The sequence below is a fragment of the Molothrus aeneus genome, chromosome Z (assembly GCF_037042795.1).
Source record: "Molothrus aeneus isolate 106 chromosome Z, BPBGC_Maene_1.0, whole genome shotgun sequence".
NCBI classification, from domain to species: Eukaryota; Metazoa; Chordata; class Aves; order Passeriformes; family Icteridae; genus Molothrus; species Molothrus aeneus.
This window is the reverse complement of record NC_089680.1, coordinates 64,264,763-64,279,839: the sequence shown is the minus strand read 5'-3', so window position 1 is coordinate 64,279,839 and position 15,077 is coordinate 64,264,763. Positions and strand designations below refer to the sequence as shown.

At 40.3% G+C, this 15,077-nt stretch overlaps 1 protein-coding gene across 1 annotated transcript; it reads right to left on the bottom strand.

Moving 5' to 3' along the window:
- Positions 1 to 930: 930 nt before the first annotated feature.
- Positions 931 to 2,748, bottom strand: LOC136569405 (endogenous retrovirus group K member 5 Gag polyprotein-like). The gene has a single exon (XM_066569797.1). It carries the CDS (start codon positions 2,746 to 2,748, stop codon positions 931 to 933), a length of 1,818 nt encoding a protein of 605 aa, XP_066425894.1.
- Positions 2,749 to 15,077: the final 12,329 nt, after the last annotated feature.

Here is a 15,077-nt window from a genome sequence, read left to right as displayed (position 1 = left end):
GGTAAAGTGTTTGGCTGTGATAGACTCTGCACAAGGCAGTGTAGGTGGTGGTGTGCCTGTTGGAAACTCCAAATAAAAATCATTAGTTTAAGAAAAGGATGGTTACTTTAGGGAAACTTCATGCTCCCTCTGGTATTCTAAAGGAACTCTGGGGATAGGGATTAGTGGAGGGAGACCATGGGAGAGGGGAGAGGGTGGTAGGAATTTGTGGGAACATAAAAAAGGGGTAATAACACAATGGAAGGGAAAAGGGGAAAGTGGGAGAGGGGTAGGAAGGCCACAGGAATTGGGGAAGGGTATTAGAAGTGGGACTTATCGGACTGGAAGGTTCTTTTATTATTGACATGGGCTTTTGAATGCAGGGCAGCTTGCCAGTGTTCTGTGCTCTTCTTGCTTTTAGGCTGTTGCTGGGGCTTGATGGTTGTTGGTTTTGGGTTCTATTTCCTTGGTAGACATGTGGAGGACTTCTATGATGCAGATAATATTTTACAGGTTTGTAGTCTGGAGCGTGTTTACTGCCTTGTACTGGAACTCCACCAGGTCCTGTCACATCGGCTGCTTGGGGGCCTTTTCTTCCTTGTACTATATTAAATTCCACAATTTCTCCATCTCCTAAACTGGGGAGATATTTCCTGGGGTTATTCTTTTTTATAGCAGTCTGATGAACAAACACATCTTCTTTGTTATCATTCCGGGTTATGAAACCATATTTGTTTTTTACATTGAACCATTTTACTGTCCCCAAAATGTTCATGGCAAGGACTTTTTTACCTTTGCCAGTGGGTTTGTGTTGGTGTTGCTGGTGCGCTGCTGTATGAAATGCATTCCGCTCCTGGTGCTGACGTCTGTGCTCAGGCTCGGCCCTGTCCTGTGCTGGAATTGAACACACCCTATTTTTGTCATAGCGCTGGGAAAAAGAGCGCTCTTTATTCAGTTTTTTGAAAGGTTGTCTTTTGGGGAATTCTGATCTTCAAGGTTATTGTATTTAAAATCTAAAAACTGCTTTTTCAGAGGGCAGTCAGGCATCCAATGCCCTAACTTCCCACAAAGATGGCAAGGTCGATTAGAGTTGGAGGTTCTCTCTTGTGGCATTGTGACACGCTGAAGCTGGTTGGTGGATGGTGGATCAGGGGCGTCCACAGCTGCAATCTTTCTCTGTGGTTTTGGTCTCTCGTCCTGGTCAGCAAGGGTAATGGTAACTTTCCTCTCACACACTTCTAGCATTGACTGTAGTGTTGGTGCTGGATCGAGAGGCAGGCTCAGGATGGCAGCTTTACACTTCTCATTGGCATTTTCTTTAGCAATCTCGGTGAGGATTTCCATCCTGGCTCTTTCGTTCTGAACTTGAAATTCGACAGCTTTTCTCAACCTTTCCACAAAACTCAAAAAGGACTCAGATGAAGATTGTGTTATTTTCAAATAATTTTCAAGTGGAACACCAGGACGGAGCCCGAAGAAAGCTTTCTCAGCTGCTCTAGCACATTCTTTGAAAACCTTTCTGGGAATGCCCTCTGCCTGACTTGCTCCATCCTCCCATTCCCCCTGTCCACAGAGATGGTCGAGAGATATCAATTTACCATAAACATCATGGGCAGTAGCTTCATCAGCCCACACAGCTGGTAAAATTTCTCTCAATCCTTTTTTCCATGCTGCATCCCACAAGAGATATTCAGACGAGGATAACAGGCAGGTAAAAAGGTGTTTGATATCAGCGGGTGTTAAGGTATTAGCAGAAAGTGTAGCTTTAAGGAGTCCTCTAAAATATTCACTTGATCTACCAAAATCTTTTTGGGCTTTGGCAAGTTCTTTGACAGAATCAACAGAAAGGGGGGTATAATGTGGCTGAATCCCCCCGTTTAAATCTGAAATATATGACACAGGGGCTGCAGAAAGAACCAGTGATGTTTCCGGCTTCTGGCTGCCGAACTCAGCACCTCCGGTTTCTGTGACCTGGGAGCTGGAGGGCGGGCTGCGGGAGGGGCGGAGGGAGGCCGCGGCTGGCGGGCAAAGCCCTGAGGGGGCGGAGGGGGGCGGCGGGAGGGTGCCGGGAGGGAGGGTTTCGGGGGCGCGGTTTTCTGACCAGAATGGGTTGTTGGGAGAGCGTAAAGGATTGTGGAGAGAAGAACCAGGCATTGCCATGTGGTATCCACCATCATGGTCTGGGGAAGTTACTTGAAGCGAATCGGGGGTACAAAGGCGGGCACTAAGATTGTGGGACGGGGTTTCACAACTTGGGGAAGCAGGGAAAAGGGTAGGGTCCCGGGGAGTCTGGCCAGAACTGTCCGGGTTGGAGACAGGGAGCTTCTGAGGGAAGCTCGGGAGTGTAACTTTCTTCAGAATGCCCTGGGTCGGGGCTGGGGGTGAGGAAAGAGGGTTAGGAGAGGGAGAACATAACTTGGAGGGGGGTAGATCGGGTTTCTGGGAAGCAGAGGTGTTGAAACTGTTCCCGGTTGGCTGTTCTTGCATCTTTAAATTAGATTTTACAACATTTCTTATCTGCAGGGCTAAAAAAACAAATTTTGACGGAGATGTGTCACCAGATTTCCCTGCTCTCAATAACTCATTACCAATTTTGTCCCAAAAAGCCAAATCACTAATATTTTCAGTTGATACATCGGGAAAGTGAAGAAACAGCCATCTAACAAATTGTTTAACATCTGATTTTGAAAATCGGATTTTTTCACTCTTAAGAAAATTCAAAAAATGGTAATAGACATCTTTGTGAGATACAGAAAGCTTTGCACCCATTGTAGCTGTGATTTTAAATTTTGTATCTCAAATTTCACCAACCCAGGTGGGGGGGAGAAGAAAAACCTGAAGCTGGTAGCCTGCCAAAAATAGAGAAAAAAAAACTTCGGCTCTCTGCAGCGAGCCTGAAAACAAAGGCAGGGAAACACCCCCCCTCCCGAAGAGGGGAGAAACAAGAAAAAGGTAAACTTACCAATCCAGCTGTGGGACAGGAAAACAGGAGGTCCTGGGATGGTGACTTCTACCTGAAACTGACTCTTGAGGGAAGAGTTTCTTGCACAGAGGAGCAATTCATTAAAACGGAGTGTGTTCTTCTAAGGTAGCTTGCCGGCCAAAGGCTTTGCGAACAGTCTGAAATAATGTCCGAGCCCCGTCCATGAGGTCCGGGGATGGTCTCAGAGCCCGACGTTGGTCGCCAAAATGTCCCGGTCTCTCTGCGAGCCTCTCAGGAACCCTGGGCCAGTCTCGAGTCGGCAGACACCGGGGAGGGCAGCCCCGACACGGCCGACAGCGGGGAGACACTGTCTGTGCCCCGAGGGTACTGAGGGCACCTGGGCTGGGCGCCTGTGCAGCACAAGAGACACCAGAGACATCGGTAGAAGATAAAGGGCCGACTCTTAGCAGGGGTTAGTCCATGGTTTTATTCAGATCCCAAAGGAGCTCCTGCGCCTCAGGGGGCCTCCTGCCGAGAGCCCCGGGAGATCTCCGAAGGTCACATTTCAAGGGAGCAGGAAACCAAAAGTAGATAACATTTTACCAACCAATAGGTATCTCTGAGGGATGGGAACTGGGGGATAGACATATAGGGCAGCGTATGGGACTAGGCCTGGGGGGCTGACCCCTGGCCTCTGGCAAATCACTCGACAACTTGGACCGAAACTTCTGGATGGGGGGGATGGGATGCTGAGTGATTGACAGAGAGCCAGGGTGGGGGTTTAGGGATGATCTCATCCTGGGAGAGGGATAACACAGATAAAGGGAGGGGAGTACAGTCTGGGATAAACCATTTGGGAAAAATATTGGAATACAAAACAAAACTACTTCAAAATATTACAAAATATAAAAACGCACTACAACAATTATACTGTAGAACTCTGAAATGATTGTGGATGTGAAGAACAAAGACAATAACTTGGTTTTCAAATTATGGCCATCAGTGAAATTTATGTTACGTGGAATGAAAGAAATGCTGTATGAAGGAAATTATTAAGATTTAGAAACTCATATATTAAAGTCTCTCTGCTGCAACATAAAATATATGATATTAAGCAAGCTCCATACAGTGTAATTGAATGTGTTCAAAGGAAAGATAAAAATATTGATAAAAAGACTGCAGTGGGAATAAAGATAGAATGTAAAAATTTGATGTAAAATTGATTTGTATGAAAGAATTTTAAATTTAAAATAGAAGAAAAATGAGAAAAAATGAATTGCAAAATAGATTAAAAATTAAACTAAAGCACTCCTGGATACATGACAATCAATAATTACACATTTTATTCTCTCAACAATGGGAGAAATTCAATTAACATTTAGTCTTATTAAGAAGTTTTAAAACCAGGTTTTATTTCCTTTTGTATTAAAGAGTTTTCATGTAATTCTACAGGAGAAAATTTGATAAATACTCTCTGCATGGATATTAGAATATTTTACTCATTGCTAAGATACTGCAGAAACATTTTTTTAATCTATGACTAAGTTTTTGCTGGAATAATGTGCAGTGCGATATTACAGTTACTATGTATGCATACACATGGAAAGTATTTATGAAATCTTTGCAAGACTGTCCAAATTTTTGAACCCAAGAACATTAATTTGTTCAGGCTACACATGGGGGAAGGGTTCCAGCAGATCATACTTCTCAAGAGTGAAGCAGATGCTGGCCTTAAGCAAATTAATGTAATAGATGAAATATTCAGATTTGATTTTCATCTCATAAGTCTGTTCTCAAGTCTTTTTTTTCAACCTGTGGCAAACAGGGTGGGAAAATGACTTAGTGGAACAGTGTACAACTGGTAGAAAAAGTGAGCTATGATCTTTTAATAAGCTCCCTTATATGTAACAACAGTTACATTAAGGCCTATTAATGTTAAAGTTAAATTGTGTAAAGTATCAAGTGCTTTAGACAAAAATATTAACAAAAAGAACCCTGGCATCCAACAAATCAAAACCCTCAGTTAGTGTTTCTGCTATATGATAGGCTTACAGTTTCTTCAAACAAATAAGCAAATGTACAAATATGTACATTTCTTATACCTGTGAAAACGATGAGATTCATTTTCAGCAAGTCCTTTTCTCATCAGAAGCCTGAATCTCATTATATTTTCTTAATTTTGATTCCTCATTATCCAAGTATCTGGGCACTTATTAAAATCCATACCTCTTCAGAATACTCATATAAGACAGGATTCTGTTGCCATCACTTATCAAGTCAGTTGGGACTAGGTTTGGATTCTTGATGTTGATTCATCTTTTTTATAACAATAGAAGTCAGGTATAAAAGGAAATATTTCCTCTTAAAGCTTTTTCTTTCCTTTTTTTGCTTTTTTTCCCCCCTCCCTCCTTTCTCCCCTACCCCCATCTCACACCATCCAGTCCCTCGACAGTTTTCCATAGATAGCTTTAAAAACAGCTGTATGCATATAAATATATTGATGTATAATAAGGAACTGCACAGTCCTTGGCATTTTTCTGCTGCTGGACTAAGGGTTCCTGTGTTTCAGCAGATCAGATCATGCTGCAGGATGTGACCTGGTGGTGTCAGGACCACAGTACAGCATGTGGCTTTCTGCTGGAAGCATATCTGGAGAGAGGCTAGATGCCCAGTTTCTTGATCAGCCCTGCTTCAGTGTGACTGTAAGAAGGAGAGTAATGCCATCCAATTATCATCCTTGTTCACATGTACATATGCATGAGTGGGCAGCTCTCTGGTTTCCAACAAGGAATTAAACTTTAAGCTATCTTCTCCTGATCTCAGGGAAGTAAGAGTCACTTCTAAACCTTTTGAAACACCAGGATTTACCTCAAGTTATTCTACATTTTCATGGAAAAGAAGCAAGATATTCCTTTTGTTGTTGTTGTTCTGAATGTATATGATGCAATTTCCCATTTCGTGTTTTGCAGCACAAGTTCTGAAAACATTTTTTTCCTATGGAACACATATTTTATTGCCCTTCTAAGTTTATAGCTCCTCAGTGCAACATTTTACAAGAACAGAAAATGTCTGAGACCAAGAAAAACAAAAATGGAATTTCTGAAAGAAAAAATATATCCACAGCTTTTGCAAACTTTGAGACCCAAGTGTCTGCACCTTTCTAAACTTTCTGCAGGTTATTTGGTTCAGTTATACACATTTATTTGCTGTACTTTCCGAATCACTGCTGCTTTTGAATTTTATTTAGGTCTGTTCATGATAAGCTGAAGCATTCCTTTTCTGTGCGCAGCGAACAACATGTTTTACAGCATTAGTAAATCCAAGTTACCAACTCCTTCAAATCAAAGTTGCATACATGTCTGAATTCACAATTCCTTAACACATTATAAAGCTTTTAAAATTAGACCATAAATAGATGTAAAACTGTTCAAATCTGTTGGTACTGCATGATTACATTCAGACTTGTAGGTAATTGTGTGTGTGAGTCTGCTCTAATTTCTAGTAAATTTATACATAAGGACAAAGGCAACTTTTCCAGTCACACCAGGTGCAGTGGAATACATTAAAACTAACAAAGCAGAAAAGGAACTCAAATTGAAGCAATTTTTAAAATGACAGCTTAATGAAAGCAGTGTGAAAATACTGCAGTTGGATGGAAAACATCTGTCCTCAGCTATTCTTGAATGATGGAATGTTATGAGATACTAAAAGATTTTTTTGCTAGTCTATGTCTGTATCAACAGTAGTTCAGGCATGACCTGTTCCCTTTAATATCACAGCAGTGACAGTCTACAAACTGTCTACAGATGATCTGTAGCTTCTGTAGTGGTCCTTGTGTATTAAAGGAATCCTTCAGAAGTGATGCATGCCTTGATGCATGGATGGATAATTAAAACTTGCATTTTTATTTTAAATAAAAATCTGGGAGTGTAAAAATAACTATAGAGACGGTGCAGTAATGTTCTTCAGGAAAAATGAAAATGAGGACCTTAATAAATGGTATTAAATAAACCTAATACATTAACTATCATTGTATCTGAATTCATAAATGCTAACTATAAACTCTGATGAAAACATCCTTACATATTTCCTCAATTTGCTGATGTCTATGTAAGGGTTTCAAGCAAGTTTTTAATCAATCGTATTCCATTTCTGTCTAGTATTTTATAATCCACCTTGCATTTTCAGAGCAGTATTAAACATCCAAATTGTGCCCTCACTGAAAAACAAAACCATCCTTGATTGACAGCAGCAGCAAGTTTGTCACTACTTCATGTTCATTTTTTACAGTGTGATATAAATGGTCTTACTGGCAACATACATAAAATCATCTGCAATTCTAGCTGAGCCGTGCATGTTGCTGGGGCCAAGGATCTGCCATTACTTCAAGTTTAAAATCCTCTGATATAACTCAACAATGAAAATTTGCTTCAGGCAGGTGGCACAGAGGTTCTCAGGTTTTATTTTTTTCCTCTGGAATAGAAAATTAATTGGTCATTTCTTTTGTGTTCCAAAAGGGAAAGAAAATAAATCAGTGCAAAAGTTTGGAACAATTTGAAAGTGACTCCAACAAGTAGTCCTACAGAATGTCTGTGCAGGTGGTTAGCCCATGATTTGTAGACAAAACGCTGGGTAGGGGATACCAATTAAATGAGAACAGATATTGGGGACATTTTTCTGCAAAACTGCTTGAATCTCAATACCTATTAGATAATGTAACTTCATTTATTATGTACCACATCTTATACATTTTCACATACATGTTTCTAAGTTTACTTCCCTGGGAATCGTGTTAATCAGAGCTGTGCTTTGAGAAGAGCTGGCAAGTGAATTTTAGCCCTGACAATGCCATTGCTGGCAGGTTGCCCTCTGTTTCTATGGAGGTATTGGGGTTTTTTTCTGGGTTAGTTTTATTCTCTTGTTTTTGTTTAGGGTTTTTGTTTAGGGTTTTGTTTTTTTTTTTTTTGGGGGGGGGGGGGATAGTCCTGTCTAGGAGGAGTTTATTTGTTTTTTTTAATATGTTATATTTTATTTTGACCTGTTTGTCTTGTCTGTCTTATTCTCTGTATACTCTCTCCCCATCCCTGTCTTGCAAAGCAGCTGTAAGAAGGAGTTGTTTAGGTGCTTGGCCACCAGCTGAGGTCAGACCACCATGCCTACAGTCAGATAGGTATACAGGTTTTGCTTGACTAGAAAAAATACACATGTATACCTAAAAATCTGAATATTTCTGTAAAATCTTAGCAAGCAGTTTAAACCTCACTGTTAATGTCTGTTATGAGTCCTGGTGTGCATGTTATTTTTGTCAAAGGAAAGTTCTGGTCCAAAGAAGTTTAGGCTCCTCTTTTGAATTTGATGTAGTTTTTATATTTCCCCAGCCAAATGGCAAATTGTGAGATCCACTGAGAGCATTTCCGAAGCTATAAAATGTTGTTATATCAGCCCTTCATTTTCAACTCATTGAGGAAATATGAATGTTGACAACTGAGGTGTGATTTCAAGCCCTAGCATTAAAAATACTGTGTGAAATCTTGAGGTAACAGAAATCAGTGATCAGCTGCCTCCACAAAAGCAGATTTTTCATTTCTGAACCTTTACAGAGATTTGCTATCTACTTAATATAAAAGAATGACAAAAACATTGCAAAGTGTCCAAAGAAGATAAGTCACAGCTTCAGTTCAGTTACAGGTTAATTTAAGAGCCTGTGCTAATACTGCTAATACCAGTGGGGAAAAGCTTTCACCATATACAAGTGAAAGCACTGAGAAATGCACAAAAACATTAAACAAACTAGAGCATCTCCTTACATAATTGATGCATAGGAAACATACACAGAAACTATCACATGGGGTTGGGACAATCAGTTGTTAAGACATAGTTCCAAAGAAATAAGTAAAAAAAATGTTTCTTCAAAATCATATATAAAGAAATGAAGGGACAAAAATACACAGGTGAATTTTATGCACATATACATGCACACAAGTGAAACATAAAAATGTAGTAAATACCTAATAAAAATTTCTTGGAAGGCCTAGTTATTGGCTTATATTTTAGAGAAATCTTTCTCTTTTATATTAGTAGTAAAAAAACCTAACCAAACCAAACAAAACAACAAAACAAAAAGCACAAACAAACAACAACAACAACAAAACAAAACAAATTAAAAAGAAAAAAGAGAGAAATTTTTGATTTGAAAAAAGCCCTGTAAATATATTATATATTGTGCATTGTTGCACCTGGGACACATAATGTATGGGTTAAACCAAAGTTCTTTTTCATTGGGTAGACACAAAGGAGAAACTGACCAGATTTTCTCAAGAAATAAACATCACACAAAGGTTTGCTGGCAAAAATACAGAGAATTAAGGAATCTTTGGCAAAGGAGTAAATACAATACCAAATGCAATATAAAACACTTATTATAACACTACTTAGCATTTATTCAGCATTTAGCACTCAGCCTATTCAACCTAGAAATTCTTAAACCTGTAAGATACCTAGTTACCAAAAAATGTTTATGAAAAAGAGAATTAGCAGAAGAGAGAGAAAGACAGAAAAGGTACAGAAAAAGACAGAAAGGGTAGAGAAAAACATACATACGGCTACCAGCTCCTAGAGTTACAGCATGAGTTAGAAACTCCAGGAGAAGCGAGGGTCTAGATGAATGGCCACTTCATAGTCAATCCCTTTTAAACCCTCGATCTTTCATGGGCCTTTCTCTCAGGTGGGACTTCTGGTCACTCAGCCAGTCAGGAGCTGGGTCAGCACTGCCCCTGCTGTGTGGTTGGTTAATTGATTGATTGATTGATTGATTGATTGACTGATTGATTGATTGATTGATTGATAGGTCTACAAGTCTGGGGGCAGGGCTCTGTCTCACCCGAAGCAAGGTCTGACTAGCCCCCAGCCACACACACAGGCATTGGCTTGAGACACCAAACTTATCCTGTCTCTGACACACATTCAGCACTTTGGAACAGTCCTCCCCTGGTCCTCATCCAGATGAAAATAAATGCACAGTAGCAGTGTCCTTTCTTATACCACAGACATTGTAATTATGCATCAATCAAATAACTTTTAACTTTATCGTGAAAATATAAGTGGTTTTTCTGATAGAGTGATGCTGGGGTAAGGTTATGCCTTTAAAGCTGAATTTTACCATGTCTTAGGAGACAGTTCTGGGCTGTATCCACTGTTCAGTGAAAAACTGAAATTATCTTTTACATGCACATCTTCCTGTATGCTCCCTGATTGATTGTAAGTGGATAGCATGGTTCTGCTAAAAGGTTATATGTAAAATCACGCCTGCAGGGATGTTCGGGTCCAATCCAGCTAGCTATAGACCTTAGCCCTAACAATCTTACATAGGACAAAGGCAAAAGACAGAGGCACTCTTTTCCTCTTGGCAACACAGTCCTATTTTATTTCCTAGATAGGAGACACCAGGTGGTCCCAGTGACTTCCCAGATGAAAAGAGTGGGGATCTCCTCCTGGGGGTGTTTTAAGCTGCGGGGAAGGGGGGCAGAGGAAGGAAGCCACAATCAATGGGATACAACTGAGGAAGGGGCAAGGGGAGGAGTAAACCTGGGACAAACCATTACCACCAGGGCTTTTGGGGGGAAAGGGGAAATGGGACAGACCATGTACCCAACACCCAGTGCAAAAAACAACTAAATAAACTATGTAGTCCAATACAACAGTTATATTTATTGTAATACCTTTCCTCACAAATGTACATTTATAAATTTAATACTTTAGGACACCATGCTGTATGTTTGGAGAAAGTGGTGCAGCATGTACCATGTTGGAGAGCTCTTGCACTATGAATGCTCATTTCTGCAAATTCCAGCTGATTAAAACAAAATTGGTGTACCTTGCAGGATTAGGGTAGGTGCTAGATCAGTCAATGACCTAATGCATAAATGGAAGGATCAGCATGGGTCTTTCATTAAGAAGCTGTCTGAGATGCTAGCTACTGCCTTAGGTACCCAGGAATGTGCTGACAGCTACAGCAATTGCCTAGGAACAGGAGGGGAAAAAACCCTGGCTTATGCAAAGTCACAGATCTGCAAGCAGATATCAGAATTTAAAGTTCCTAAAATGCAGGAGCAGAGCTTGTAAACAAAGGTCTCAGACTAAAAATAAGAAACTTGAGTTACTAAGAAAGTGGGCCTTTTAAGTCTTTATTGAAGATTGAAACTTAGCAGTTGAGTAAGTTTGCATACAGTGCATCCATACAAAGAAAATTATATTAAAATGAGTAAATAAAGGGAAATAATATTTAAGCTGATCAGAAAGATAGCAAAAAGCTCTTCTTGACAATGCCATTGCTGGCAGGTTGCAATGAACTTGAATAGAAGTCTAATCCCCAATGAGTGTAAGAAAAACCAAATCTGACTATCTGACAAGTGCTAGAGGCACTTTTCTGGAGGTCAGATGAAATAACTGTGCAAACCACTGGGAATACCGATGTGCCATACATAATCTAAACCCTTGGTTGTTTCAAACTTTCTAACTTTTGGACAAATCCTTCTGTAACAACTCATGCAGATTGAAACTGAGATCATACACAAGAGAGCAGCTTACACCATGTAATGGTTTACATGTCATGGTTGCTATGCAATTTCCTGCCAATTTAGCACATCAATGATGTCTAGCTAGAATGGGAAATGGTCACAGCAATAGAAACTTCTGCAGTATTATATGTACAGTCACTCCACCTTAATTTTCTTAAGCACACTAAGCAGCCCTTAGCTGTGTTTAGCTTCTAGGCATCTCTTGGTAGGCTGACCTCTTTACCTTTAAATAAGCTGGTTTGCTTAAAAGTAGAATGTTTCTTCTATTCAAAGTTCAGCTAGCTCTTGCATCTGATAGCAAATGTCATAAAAATTTCAGCAAATCTAAACGCTTACATGGACATGACTTCTACTCAGATGCCATTAACACATTAAAAAAGACATGTTAAAAAGACATGTTAAAAAAAAAATACACTTTTGATTTAATCTTTTTTTTCACTCTGTAAAGAGCTTACCTTGAAATTCAATACTCAATACTCTTTTTTAAACAGGCATGCTTAGTATGGCTAAAAAGAAGGTGGAGGGGAAGAGGAAAATAATCCATGAAAGGAAGGATGACTATCTGATTTGCAGGTGCGAACCAGTTTTTGACGACGGCCTTTGACTGCTGGTAGCTAAATTTGGAGTGACCAGCTACTGATAGAAAGGAATGATAAAGGAACCAGGAGGGAAAAAAAAAAAAGGAAAACAAACACCTGCAGCAAAACCTATAGTGCATTTAAGCATCAACCTCTTTAAAAGCAATTTAAATTCAGTCCGGAAACCAGCCCTCTGATGAAAGGCATCTGGTTCAAATTGAACAGAAACTATAAATTAATATTTTATTAAAGCACACATAATCCCTTTGGTTTTGAAGAAAATACAGTTCATTTTCCTCAAAGTATTGAGAGACTTGAAACCTGCTGTAGTCTTAGCAGAAGTAGCATAAATTTCAAAAATGTCTACTTCATGCCACATGTCAGTTGGATGGAACCTTTCCTCTTTCCATTATGCAGTGCTTACATTCTGACACCTTTTTCAAAGACAGTGTTAAACCTCAGTGTGAGGGTTAAACAGAAGCTTTCCAGCTGCAAGTGGTAATGGTAGATGAGGCACAGGGCTTTTTGCTAGAGCAACACTGCCCCTTGAGCTAACTATTTTGCCGTTGGGTCTCCCATATTTATAAAAGCTATGTAAAGTTTTCTTTGACTGCAGGCTTGGCAGGCTCAGAGATGTAGGAGAGGTAAAGCTCCCTCAGGGCTCTCGCTGCACTTATGCTGTGTGCTCTCAACAGCATCACTCTGCTCCAAGTCACCTCAGAGCTTTGTAAAGGCACAGTTCCCCACACCTCCCCTCCCCACTGTATGCTTAGCTACAGTTGACAAATATTAGGAGGGCTGCTGAAATAATTGATCTAATTCTGCTTCTTACAGAAGCTTGTTACAATACCAGTGAAAATCCAACTAATTTTATTGGAAGTACAGTAACAGTTGTAATAACAATAGATGAGAGAAAAAGTGGCACGTTAGGGAACCTAATCCTTTCACCATCTTATATAGAATTATTTCAAATGGGAAAAGCACAGGTGCTACACTGACCAAAAATATAAGCTTAGTTTTATTTGCATCTAGGTCTGCTGGAATAATCTGGATGTGTGAATAAAACTGCATGTGGAGTTTTAAGTCTTATTTAAGTTTGGCTATAGAAATTCTGTAATCTTGATCACATCATACCAAGGATGAGATATGTCTCATCCAGTTTGCACTTGTAATGAGCTGCCCAGAGGGTCTTTGCAAGGGGTAATTGAACACCATCATTTCACAGTGGAAACAGTGTGTTTGAGAATGAATACTTGAGATCTCCAGAATGTTTACTGGAAGAATAGAAGTAATTGTAGAATCAATATATCCTTTAAAACTAACAGTTCTGTTGCTTAATATTTAAAAAGAGAAATAGTTATGCTGCATAAGAAGCCTGACAAGGACATACCTCTTGTAAATTTAATGAATCAAACAAAACACCTTGTATTGTCTGAAAATGACATGAAGAATTTAAAGGAGTCTTTGACCAAGTGAAGCTGGTGTATAGTAGTCCAAGCTGAAAATAAAGAGAACAATAGCATTTTTTGAACCCTCTTCAGGGGTCAATAGCTTGGAAGACAAGAGATCCACCTGATTATGTAGGACAAATCTATCTTTGTCAACAGCCTGATATGCTTTGTAAGACACCTGGTAGGGAGAGATTTAGATTAGGAATAACTGGCAAGGGAGAGATTTCTCAGCAAGTAAAGAAGCTCTGTGTGTGGAGTAGGCAAGCCAAAGGCCTGGGGTGATGGGAGCAGAACTGGACATAGCAATTAACAAAACAGGAGTGAAAAGCAATCTGTTTGAGAACAGACATGAAAAGAAGGAGGTATCTGAAAAATAGCCTTGTTGAGAGAGCTCTCAAGCCTGTATTCAGTAGTCAGCACAATTGAGTGCCTCTCCGTGGTGGTTTGACCCTGGTTAGATGTCAAGTGGCCACTAAAGAAGCACAAAAAATCTTAAAACACCTTCTCCTCATCCCTCCCTTCTTCCTAGATGTTATTTCCAAATTGTCTACCTCCTTCCCCTAAGCAGTGCAGGAGAACATGAATGGATGATCAGTTTAGCACATGTTGTCTCTGACAGTTATAAAGAAAGAACCTTGCAATCTTCTGCTTCAGCCTGGAGTTCTTTGTACAGAAGACAGTCTTTTGCAACTGCTCCAATGTTAATCCTTCCCATGGGCCACAGGAAACAGTCTTCCACAAACTTTCACAGAATTAATCCTTCCTGTGGGCTGCAGTTCTTCATTAACTGCTCCAGCGTGGGTCCATTCCACAGAATGCTATCCTTTATGAACAGACTACTCCAACATGAGACTGCATGCTATGGATCACAAGTCCTGACAGCAAACCTACTCTAATGAGAGCTCCTCTCTCCACAGAGTCAGAGGTCCTGACAGAAGCCTGCTCCAACATGGGCTTTCCACAAGGTGTCAGAACCTTTTGAGTACTCACCTGCTCTGTCACGGGGTTCTCTGCAGCTGGCACACGGATCTCTGCATCCCTGTGGACCCCATGGGCTGCAGGAGCACAGCTGCCTCACCATTGGCTGCACCACAGGCTGAAAGGGAATCTAATCTCCAGTGCCTGGAGCACCTCCTGCCCTCCTTCTGCACGGACCTGGTTGTCTGCAGAATTGTTCCTCTCTCACATTTTCACTGTTCTCTCCCAGCTGCTGTTGAGCAGTAATTTTTCCCCTACTTAGTGCTGTTATCCTAGACCACTACCATCATTGCTAGGAGGTTCAGCCTTGGCCAACAACAGTGAATCTATCTCACAGCCAGTTTTTTTGGACATAAGTTTTTAGCACCTTCTCATAGAAGTCACCCCTGTAACCGCCCTGCTACAAAAACCTTGCCACACGCCCCTAATGCAATCTGTAAACTGCCTTTAGTGCAAGCTGTATAAAAAATAAAAGAAAACCAACCAACCAAACAAACAAACCAGAAAGAGTTAGAAGTCTGTGTGCTGTCATAATGCCTCATCAGTGGATCAGGGAAGTGTGGTAGGAGAGCTCCCAAGAAAGGAGTGCTGT

What these genes read in the sequence shown, in the direction of transcription:
- LOC136569405 (XM_066569797.1), bottom strand. Translation starts at nt 2,748, where the DNA reads ATGGGTGCAAAGCTTTCTGTATCTCACAAAGATGTCTATTACCATTTT.